The 12,435-nt window shown below is 37.3% G+C and overlaps 1 protein-coding gene across 1 annotated transcript in view; it reads right to left on the reverse strand.

The window, feature by feature from the left end:
• Positions 1-2,839: 2,839 nt before the first annotated feature.
• The window catches only part of FRZB (frizzled-related protein), a 27,555-nt gene continuing 17,959 nt past the window's right edge, over positions 2,840-12,435 (reverse strand). The window contains exons 3-6 of the mRNA XM_019523058.1: positions 11,599-11,664; positions 8,990-9,194; positions 8,641-8,704; positions 2,840-4,471 (exon numbers count right to left, since the gene is read on the reverse strand). Of these exons, the coding sequence (XP_019378603.1) occupies positions 4,361-4,471; positions 8,641-8,704; positions 8,990-9,194; positions 11,599-11,664 (446 nt within the window). The 3' untranslated portion in view covers positions 2,840-4,360. The remainder of the gene's footprint in view (positions 4,472-8,640; positions 8,705-8,989; positions 9,195-11,598; positions 11,665-12,435) is intronic.

A 12,435-nucleotide genomic window follows, 5' to 3' on the forward strand; every position in this document is an offset into this window, starting at 1 on the left:
TTATTGGAAGCAGGACTAAATCTGTAGCAACATCCAGACAAAAATTAAACCTAGTCACTATTTTCACGTTATTGCTAATAGATGCAGTCCTAGGACATACAGGTTTTCTATACACAATTAAAAAAAATCAGTCAAAACCAGAAACCAAGTTAGGCTTGTGAAAGGCGATTCTAACAGGTTTGCTCCTCATACTCTCTCATTTGTTGTTCCTACTACAATAGGAAATGCTGCCTTATGATAAGCAATGTCTTACTAATTAGCTACAGGGATTTTAGGTGCATATTTTCTCCCTAAAATAATAAAATACAGATGTGGTAAAGTCATGGTTTCTATCCATCAGTCTATGCATCCCACAGCATTGAATCATAAGTGTGTGTGTGTGTGTGTGTGTGTGTGTGTGCGCGCATGTGGCACAGTAAAATACACATGGTATCCACAGTTAATACATGGGCCAAGTTGGCTGTCACATGCATTTTTGTCAGCTTATTCAGTCCATCTGTACTTGTTTGTCCTTTTGTAATACGATCTGTTTTCTGTCTCATTGAATTGTGCAAGGTGAACAGAAAAAATAAAATTTAACAGTTTAACATCTGTAATCATCAGAGACAAACCCTGCTACAAGAACCCAAACTTCAGTGAAACCAAGCCTGGCTGGCCCTGAAGTGGTTCTACTTCAGAGAAGAAAGCAATGCTAAAACAAGATAGTACATACCTTTTGTATTACTGTGGAGTTTGATAGGTGAGAAGGAAGAGAAAATTAAGAATCAACTCCCTTTAGCACACGGATAGTTATTCTCTTCCAATGGAAGGGAAGGAATCAGAGCTCTTACTCGGACTGTGGAAGTTCAGAAGCTACAAGAGCCTCAGCATGCCTGAATTTCTGCTCTTTAACTTCAGAAGGAGAGCTCCTCCCTGCAGACAGCATGCTAACATTCACAGCCTGTTTCTCTAGGCAAGTACAAAAATGCGGATGTCTCCTAAGAGAACTCATACATAGATTTAAATAGCATGTATTAAGACACTTTTCAGCCAAAAAGCTGCAAATAAACTGCTACTGTCCTTATTTGGCAAGATCCTGTTCAGGATACCACCAACATCCAAAGCAACAAGTTCCCCTATGGACCCTGCTCTCTTTCAGATATGGTAGATAGCCTCAATTGGTACAGGAGCAACGTTGCTTTGAGGTCTCAATGGATAATTTTATAACTGACCACCAATACATTCAGAAGTATTGAAAAACTTGCACATAACTTGCTTGTGAAGTAATAACCATAGTCTTGGCTGAACATGAACACAGATCAAGGTGCTCAGCAACCAAAATATTTAGTGTACCCTTCTCTAGTTATCTTTACTGAAACCTTCTTATCTAGTCACAAGCCACTTACAAGCTCTTACCTCTCTGTAGCAGCTGTCTTCTTAGATGGGTGGGTCCTTCCCCTTAGAAGAAACAGGTACAGCTATAATTCTCAATCCCTGTACTATCCTGGAAGGCAGGGAGAATAGCTCCTTCTTATCCTCTTTATTAACTTCTGAGGAACAGCTGAGGTTAATAGAGATAACATGAAAATCCACCCCTTTCCCAACTGCTTTCCATGATGCAACCCAACAGGTGAAACAAAACCAAATTTTCAGCTATCAGGGACCCAGGGCCTGAAAATATACAAGAGCAAGTTTGTGTGGTCAAGCTACAACTATTCCCTTTACTCTTCTATACCCCTTTTCTCTGTACTCTATTCAAAGTTACTTAAAATCTGAATGGGGGGATTTCTGTCCTCTATGTACTTCTGAACTACCAGAACCAAGACTGGAATAGACAGGAGCTTTTCAAACAATTACCTCATTGAAGCCCTTCCAACTATTTCTTGGCCAATGCTACTTGTAATATTCAGTTAACATTGAATCAGCTAGCTTCAAACCAGCTAGTTCAACACAAAAGTCTTGATATCCCATGACTAAACTCCTGACCATAGGAGAGGGTGCCAGATTGGGTAAGAAGCTTCACTGCTGCTCCAGAAGTATGAGTTTAAGCTTTTCTCGCTACTTGTGAAAAAGGATGCCCCTAATCAACATAGTTGTAAATGGGGACCTGGGCTCCTGGGCTGGAAAGTTAAAGGCAGCTGGATGTGATGCTAGCTATATAACCTTTTTGTGCTGTCGCCTATAAATATCGGTGTTCTTTAAGCATAAGGGCCACAAGGCACAGGAAGAACTTTGCTCTCTTCTGAATATTTCGTAACTACAAGAATAGTAAGACTATGACAGTGGAAACTGTAGAATATTCTTCAGTGAGATATTCAGAAATACAGTAAATAGGCATCTATTTGAAATGGTTTAAGAGCAACATGCTGCATCTGGGCAGAGGATTTGATTAAACTTTCAAGTCCTTTCAAATTACATGACTTTATGAGTTGTTGCTGTGATAGTCCAGAAGAAATGTGAGAAGCAAGAATTCTTGTAGATGATATCTTTTATTGGGTCAACTGTATGGTTGGTATAAACATAGACAAGCTTTCTGGTATCACAGTACTTGAGGCTTGATAATGGGTACTGTGATACCAGGAAGCTTGCCTATGTCTATACCAGCAGTACAGTTGGTCCAATAAAGATATCACTCACCAGAGCGTGCTTCTCACATGATTCTGTGAAGGCATCCACAGATCCTGAAGCATCCACTCCCCCGATTTACATCAAGACTTTTAAATTAGGTTGAAATTTCAAGGCAGGAAATCTGTCTTTCTATGTAGTTTTACAGTATCCAGCACAATGGAGGCTTAGCTCTGGAACTCTTGGTTAATAATTTTGTTCAGTGACATTATAATGAACATTTTGGAACACTTTCCATGTTTTTATCACTTTATTCACGTTGTATTTCAATAGATTGTTTTCAACCACCTAAAAACTGCAGTGTTGTTTCCTACATATGAAAAGCAACCTTGATACATATAGATACCAAAGGAAAGGATATACAGTATTTACAACTGAAAACGCAGTAATAGTTTGCAATATATGTGTTTTATTTTCTGTGTACCATAGCTCAGAAGCTTGGTATTCTACTTATATCATTCTAGTTAAAAAAAAAAATTAAAAAGAGAGAGCGAGGCAGGGTATTCAAACTGTTGGCACTGGCTCTGAAGAATTCTGTTAGAGGAGGGTAATGAAGCCTTTTTTGCTGGCACATACTGCAGACAATAATACATCATGGTTTATAAAAAATGTGCATTTGGGGCAAAAGTCAGGATAAGGTCTCTGTTGACAACCATAATTCTTTTATTAGACGTACTTTACTGAACATTGAACACTGATGTTTATGTAGGCACAGAAACAGAATAACAGCACAAAATCGAAATGATAAAGTGCAGACCTGTACTGAGAAGCAGGCCTGGTAAGACAGTCTACTCTTACAACTCAGCAGAAAATAAAAAGGAACTGAGTTTAAAAGAGAGTAAGTATACTGTAAATTATGTTCTGAGTTAACAGAACTATACAGCATTTCCCACAAGGATAAAAGCATTTAAAAAACAAGTCCATGTGTACAAGCACACAGTAGGTTTTTGTCATGGTGAATGCTGGAACTGAGACTTAGACTCACAGAAGTGGTTTATTAGAGAGGAAGCAAATTTAACAGCTCTGCACAGATTAGAACAGTTATCTTAAAACGATCCCTTTCCTTAATGCTGACTAGTATTTTCATGAAGTGAATTCTAACAGTGACCAAAAAATTCATGTTAACTTCAAAAAGTCATATATATTTAAATTATGGTTTTCAACCTGTCGGCATTTCTTTACTGTGTTTTTGGCTAACCCTACATTTTTCCTTTTTTTTGCTATTTGTTTCTCCAGAAATGCCGAATGATTCTTAACTTGTATGTATATATGGCAATTATATTTCAAACTAAATTTTATACACTTGACAAAACAAAAACAAAAACGGTTTCTATAACCATGATCAAGTGTGTGATGGGAAGGGACAGAAGCAGGGAAGTTGAGTTAAAGTCATGTTTTCAGATTCTGGCCTATGTTAGATCCAATTCCTACATGTGCCATAAATTTCTAAGCAAGGTTCAGATGATAAAACAGTAAGTGGTGCTCTGATAACATCAGTCCTGCTTTTTTTTTTTTTTTTATCTCCTTAAGGCAGTCTTCCAGAGTTATTAGCAAAATAAAATATATATATTTTCAGGGTTGGTACACACACCAAAAAAGCAGAAAACAGGAGAGAAAATAAAACTAATATCAAACTACAACATGATTTTGTAGTAAACAATAGAATATAACGTGCAATAGTGCAATTTCTCCTTTGCTCCAACAATGCAAGTCTTAATATATTGTCCATTGATTTTTTACATCCAGCGTTTCACATTTAATTGCGTGTTTGTCGCGGATTATTATTCTTGCCAGACTTTTGAGCAGAATCACTTTGACCAGGCTCATTTTTGTTTTTTCCAGAATGACGGAGTTTCTGATCCCAGCGCTGAACATTTAAACAAAATTAAAAAAATAAAAATAAAAACAAAGAACAGAAGGAAAAAATATTTAATGAAAGTACAATTGCATTGTGCTTCAAACTTTCCTGAAACATATATTTATATAAAACTAGTTCATAAATTATAATCAAATGCCAGAAAACAACATTTCTAAAAGATCTTGTCCTCCCAAGGAATGATGTCGGAATAATTAAAGAATCTCATGATGGATCCAGAGGCATGAGTCTGAGCTCAATTTCAGATCTGTGCTGAAGTCTGCCACTCCCTCATCAATCCAACTGTAAAGACTGGGAGCTCAGGGGCGGGTGGACATAAATTCTAGCCTTATTACAACCCTTGTAAGCAATTTGCCAGCTTTCAGGTTCACTTGGATAATATGTGGCTATCATAGAAAATGCTTAAGACTTTATAGAGGAAAAGTAAATACACGATTTAACAGGACAGCTCTTAGGGATATATACCAGAAGGATTACCTATCCAATCCATAATTTACAAGGTGTATCAGGACTTTATTTGCATGTTCTAAGTGACACTTTATTTCTTAAATCTTGTTACTTCTCCTGGATTTTTCAGTAGGGATGTGCCATTTTAAGGATTCAAAAGCTAGCTACTTACTGGGCACATCTACACAAGATGGTATGGCACAGTGGTTACTACACATGTATTTAGTACTTGTATAAGCAAATACTAAATAAATGCACATTAACCGGGCTTACTGCACAGTCGGGCCAGTGAATGTCTTTTAAGTGATGCTACTGCACAGCAGCCTAATGATACTGGGCAGTAGCATATTAGCACTGTCTGTGATGTGACGTGCTACTGCGCAGTATTATTAGGATACTGCACAGTCAGCATCTCGTAAAGATGTACCCTTCTGAGGCCATAATTCTGCAAGCTGATTTCCACAAACAATCCCTAATGGGGCTCTGTGTGGATGCACTGGTCTACTCACATGAATCAGTTGACAGGCTCAGAGTCTCAGGGCCCAATCCTATGAGATGTTGATGCCCCTCACCAGGAGTGGAGGGCCCTCAGCATCTCATGAGATCATGCCTTAAAAAATACACAATGTGTTTTTACACAGTTAGAAATATGTGAAAATTACAGAACAAAGACTTTAGGCAGGAATGAAAGGGGAGAGCTTCAGGTAGAATTTTGAAGGAAAAAAAATTAGCTTCACCCTAAGACTCCCTTCTAGCTGCTACAACTTAGAATTGTAGTGATGTTCTAGGACATAAGAACCAGCAAGTGAAAGTTTCTTGTACAAACTGAAAAAAATGCAAAGAAGAGAGATAAATTGCACAATAAAAAGCAAATAAGATTTTAGTAGCCTTGACCCCAAGCCTGCAGATGTTCTGAATTCATTCAAGTAGACTCACTAACGTCAGAGTTATGTGAATGCACCCTGTTGATGCATAAAATTAGGCACATGCCTTACTTGTAGAACCAGAGACCTTAGGCCTTGTTAGAAGCATAAATAATAATTTTTTTTAGCTTAAGGGGTTTGCTATTAATGCTACTTTAAAAAAACCCCAAAAAACAGATTTAATCAAACAACTGTTGGCTGCCCAAGAGACCATATTAACATCATGTGAAAAAACTGGCGAAAACTATGAGATGATGACTCAAGCAGGAAAGTACCTTACAGTTTTTTTAAATAGAACTAAAGTAAAGCCACCTGTGGACATTTTTGGGAAAACAGGATGGAAAAAGGATCAAGTATTTAAAAAAGCAGAGCTGGCCAAAAGAGCCTGTGTTTGTGGTATAATCAAATGGTAATGAAGCTAGCAGGACTGTATCATAACCTTTTGCAGCAGAACAAGCATTAACAGGTAATTGAAGTCACACTAATGGTTTCATCGTGCTTCAGCAAGTCACTACTGGTCTGTTCACTGGAGGCACTGAGTCAGTCCAGTTCCAAATGAGATCAATGGGTGTTGAAAGCAGCTCTGCACATTACAGGGTCAGGCTCTCCTCACATCCAGGATGAGGTGTGATACAATTATACTTTTGCACTGGAGCATATAAGTTTGTAAAGCTCCCAAATGATTCAGAATGGATTGATTCAAAAAGGAAAAAAAAAACCCTCAGAAGAAGTAGACAGGATTCAAATGCAATGCTTTTCACTCTGGTCCCAAATACAAGCAATCACATGTCTGGCTAATGATACACAAACTACTGTGCGGATGGAGCAATGGGAGATATATTTCCAAGCAGCAGCAACCAAGGGCAAAAGCAGAATAAATCTAGCTAATGCAGTTGGATGCTTTTGGGAAGACTACTGTGAAGAATGAGCAGGAATAGTATAAGATTCTCAGCATAGCATTTCCACTCTGTTGATGTTTTACTTTGGCCTGAGGAAACTAAAGAGTGGTTTCTATAATTGCTTGAAACATTATTTCTTTTTTTGTTAGGTTTGTGATTTGTGTTATGTCATTCACAGCAACATTAGTTTTGTGGCACCATTTTCTTCTGAGGTGGGAAAGAGGTGAGATTCTAGAGGTAGAGAAGAAAATGTTTCCTGGTGTTGAAAGAGATGCCTGAAATGATGGTATATTTCCACTTTGAAAAAAAAAATGGTGCGATGGAGAATTTCACATGCCAAGAAAATAATAATAATACTAGTACCAAAAACTTGGAGTTAACATGGTACTGAAGAACAGCAACACACTGTTATTTTTTCTGTGTTCTGGAATTGTGAATGAAACCAGATAAAACTGATTTAAATAAACTGCCCAATTTTGTTAGCCTACACAATATCATAAAAGAAATATGAATGACACATGGACCTAAAATAATTTCCATGTGTGTAGAGAATATTATTTTCCCAATAATTACCATTAAAACTTTTAAAGAAAATTATGGGGAAAGAAGCAGAAAGATGTAGGCAATCTTATTTAAGTCAAATCCACATGTTGATGCAATTGGTTAGAACAAAAATATTTCATGTAAAATGATGTCCCATGTAAAACTGCTAAGGTCATTTGTACTTTGCTGTGTGTCAGACATAAGATAAATCTACCTTGGGAGACAATGATTTTGTGGGTGTACAAGAATTAAAACATATTGAGATGGAGACTGTGTCATGCTTTTGTTTGCTCCAATTCCTATATATTTCTCTTTTTTTCTGTAAACTATGAAATCCCCTTCTTGTATTTTCCATTCACGGTGCAGCAAGAAACCAATCCTACGTAATTTAAAGAATAATACCGTATTTTAAAAAAAATAACATTTCAGACATACAAATTACTATATTATCCTAAGTCTAGCAAGTAATAAGGTAACTGAAGCTACCAGTGTAGGTAAGAACACCGGTCAGCACAGAATATATTGTGAACATAAAGTCAAATTATAAGTCAGTTGCCATTAGCAGATTCAACAACTAAAAGTTTAACCTTAGATTCTCATAAGAACATTCAAATATCTCACATAAATGAGACTAAAATAAATTTGTAAAACTACCTTTTTCCTTTAGCTTAATGTACAGGATTCCCAAAGAATAGGATAAGAGCTGCAGATGCAGAATTTGGCTGCTCCTACTTATTGAAATCAATGGTCCAGATTTCAATCACTGCTATATTGGTGTAAATCTGGAGTAGCTCCATTTATTTAAATTATATCAATCTACATTTATCCCTACAATCAGAATCTAGCTAAATAAACATTTACTCAAATTAATGAGCAAAGGATTGGATCTTGTACATTTATTTTCTCTTTCCTCTCTTAAAATTAAGGGTCAGATATTATTTTGAATGTTATGATCATAGGTAGGGACCTACCTAAATTGCGGTTTCATGGCTTTCACAGAAACCGTGAAAAACAGCCTTGTCCACTGGGAAAAGCAGCATTGGCTGCAATTTCCCATGAAATCAACCTAAAAAAAAGCAGCAGTAGGTGAAGGTGCCCTCTGCCAATCAGTGGCAAGGGGCGGGGCAAAGAAAACAATAATGACAGACTGAGTGATGGCTTCCTCCACCAATCAGTGCCAAGGAGCAGGGCTGCCAGGGCCTCTCTGCCACTCAGTGGCAAGGGGTGCGGTCTCTGCAAAATGTCCATGAAATCAGCTCTGTGCACTGCTAGCGGGCTGTGAAAAACATATTGTCTTGCTGCAACTTAGGTAAGTCCCTAATTATAGGATCATGAAATGTTGTCTTACCTTTACTTTTTTACCAAGACGATCCTTCCATTTTTCTGCTATGGAGCCTTCTACCAAGAGTAACCTACACATTGCAAATACACCAGTTATTTTATTATCAAGGCATGTGTATGCTGTACATATTAACATAGACAAAACTAAAAGCATTTACTTAAGGGGAGAGGTAGAGATCCTTTTCATATTGAACAGTGATAAGTTCATTCCATTAACAGGCATCGATAATTAATCCTGAAAAGAATTCTGCCCAGTTTTCCTTAGCTAGAATAATGGTAGATTCAAAATGAGGCTTCATGGGTTGGGGAATAGACTAGAGAAAATACTTCTTTTAAATCACTGAGAAAAAACTTACCTGGAGCGTTCCTCATCTTCATAGCCCATTATGATATATTCTTCATTAGTGTTGAGTGGTGGGCACAGACAACCAGAGTTTGTGTAAAGGTTAACTGTGTCTCTAGGAATGTTTACCAGGGATGATTTTAGAATCTCCTTTACTTCTACAACTGCAGTGACATCATGACATTTAGTCTTCACCTCCTTCACTTTAGCCCGAATGACTGGGAAAATATAACAAAGAGTGTAGTTAACAAAAGCAAATAATGCAGGTCACCCCCATTCCTGACCTTCTGGACTATTCTTTTGTGTGTTCCTTTATCAAAAGCTTATGTGAACTCTAGCAAGATTTTGCCCAGTCTCCCAGCCCCACTTCTTTTCTTCATTACTTCCTTCTCTACTATGAGTACATTACACATTTCAGGTGGTCCAGGATATCTATGAGTAACGTACATGTGCTTGCAGGGAATGATTTGGCAGTGGGACATTTATCTTGTGCTCTGCAGAGTTTATTTTTAGCATCCATCTTGTATTCAACTCTGCATCTTCAATTCCAAGTTTATAAATTATATAATTGCCTCCTTTACAGCCATCTTATACTATAGCTGCTTCCTTCTTGTTCTGTTTCAGCATGGATTGCCCTATAAGCTTGCCCTTAATTTGTCATCCTCAGCTTTTCACAAAATTGAGAGTATGCTTGAAAACTTTATTGTATCATTATCCCTATTGGGTGAAAGGACCTTCCCTTTTCTCTTCTCCCTCCAGTGACCCATCACCAATCTCCTTTTTTCCTATGAACTCCAATTGCTCCTGATCTTGACCTGATGACCTAATTGTTTCTTCTCTGATCCCTTCATTCTCCCATCAGTTGCATAGTAGGAAAAGTTGCCTTTCAAGGGGAAAAGTTTTTTCAGATCTGTCATGGAGACCAATGAACTAACACCATATGCAAATACAGAGTAAATCCAGAGGTCATACTCAAGGGAGTACTATATCTTGCACAGCACAAGTCACAGAATCCCTCTCCATTTTAGATCCAAAATTCCTCAGATTCTTAATTTCTTACAACCTGTGCAAAAAGGTAAAATGGAAGAAATAATAAGAGAGAGAAAACCCATTGACCAAGAAAACCCCACTTTTCATATACTCAAGTGTTCCACATTATATTGCATTCACCACCCAAATTTTACCCAACCTCATATACTTTATTAAAACTACCTAAGACTTAAACACAAAACCCATTTTGCTTCAGCCCTCCTTTAACTGCATTTCCAAAGTTCTTTAAATTCAAAAGAAAGAAAAGAAGGAAATAGTGTAACACAATATAAAAATGATCCTTGTTCTTTCCAAAACACCCCCACACAATCAGCAGTTGCTAGCTCAGTAAATCTCTACCACATGCAGGTGCATTATCCATTGGAGAATACTCATACCACAAAACTGACCAAACAAATCAACAAATAAAACAACTGGCTGCTTCAGAATACTGCAGTTATGTTCCGTTTCACTAAAAGCAATAGTACACTGGTGTCTTTTAACAGAATTTCATTTACTGATAATGTATCTCACACCACTTCATCTGATACCAATTTGGTATTATACTCACATGCAGTTATAAACTTAATGAAAGCTCAATAAAAGCTACTTTCAAACCAAGATCCTGGTCATGCAAAATCATCTTCTTAAGTTCCTTGAACAACAGTAGCAACTCAGACAAGCAAGGTCCTCACATGTTAACATCTCAAGGGCCCAATTGTGCAATTTCTACTCTTATAAATATTTTACTTATGCAAATAGTATTCATTAGGTCAGTCTGTTTAAGGGAGACTTGTATGAATAAAAGCTACAGACTGGACCCAGGAGACATTTGAAGAATAGGGCAATCTGGACAACTGAAAACATAATATAGATACCATCAGGTTGTGCAGATGTTACTGACAACATAACTTGGCCAGCAAGATGCTCATTACTGGCAATGATGCATGAGAAACAAGGAATCCATCTTGAATGTCAGATCCCAAAGTGAGTTTGCAGGGATAGTGGTTAGTAAAAACATCCTTTTTGTACAAAAAGACAATTTGAACTGAAAATCAAAGAGGGTTTCAAACATAGAAAGCCAATATGTCATTTCTGTTAAGCAACTTTTCAGACTAGAACTATTTTTAAGTGCATAAATTCTTACTTCTCCTGTGGATCCAACAAAGTGGCACTCCATGTAGCTGGCATCAAGAGTGAAAAACAGTAGCACTGTGCAACAAGCATCTTGTGCTTGTATGTTAACACTGAAATATTACATCAAAATCATTCATAGAGCATTTTAATCTGAAAAACTAAACTTTACTGAATTCCTAAAATTAAAATATTATTATTAAAAGATTACACCATCCATTCATCATCCTCTTGTAAGTGCAACAAGTTTTGACTTTAGAAAAAAAACTCTATCTTTGCATCTTACTTTTGTAATCAGTACTAATAACTTAACTCAATACAGTAAGTCTGACTAGTGATCAGGGTCATAGCCTATTTCTGTTAAACGTTTTCCTGTCCCATTTAATATGTTTCTTGTTTCCTGAAAAGCTTTTATTTCCTCTTTAAATTTTTGATATCTGGCCATGCAGCTGTCCTTACCATAATTATAATTGTTCCGAAGATAGGTCTTCTGGGTAGCTTTTATAGGTTTGCATTTGCAGCGCTCTGCAAAACAGAACAAATTTGTTGAGAAAGAACAAGGCATAGGCTCAGTGATAAACTTTCCAACCCTGCCAAATAATTAAAAAAAAAATAAAAACACATAATAATTACTTTAGTTTTTCTATGCATAAAAATTCAGAAAAACTGATAGATTAGCAGTTTTAGGACAATTAGAAAAACAGCAGAATTATGCAAAAAACAATTTTTTTGTCCTACTGGCAATTCAGGTATTTCCACATTTGCTTTTTTTTTCAGTTCTGAAGGAAAAGTTGAAATACATGATTTTTTTAAAAGCACAATATTCAAAACATTTCATTTGGAAATGCCCAAGTATTATGTTTTCTATCAGTTCAACATTAAATTATGTTTCTCTCTTGTGTCATGTTGTACCATTGGAGCTGCAGGTTAGGAGCCTGGCATCCCCCTTCTGCCACGTGGGCTGAATTATGTGTCCCATTTTGCACCTACAATTATGCAATTCCCATGATTCCCCCAACAGATTGTTCAGAGAAAAGAAATTATTAGGACAGTACCAATAAGAGAATTTTGGGGCCGATACCAATGGCTGATTTTTAATGAGCCATATCCGCTGATACCAATCCGATTCCAATATGCAGTTGGGCAGCACAAAGAGCGGCATCCAGCTAGTACTCTGTTGCGGGGGAAGGGGTGAGGGAAGGGGTGTGGTGGGAGAGGGCAGATTGAGGGAGGGAGTGGGGCTGGGGCTGGGGCTGGGGAGGGGCAGGCACTGCACAGCCAGGGCATGGCACGGAA

Source organism: Gavialis gangeticus, unplaced genomic scaffold, assembly GCF_001723915.1.
Source record: "Gavialis gangeticus isolate Ggan-Ray unplaced genomic scaffold, GavGan_comp1, whole genome shotgun sequence".
Classification (NCBI taxonomy): domain Eukaryota; kingdom Metazoa; phylum Chordata; order Crocodylia; family Gavialidae; genus Gavialis; species Gavialis gangeticus.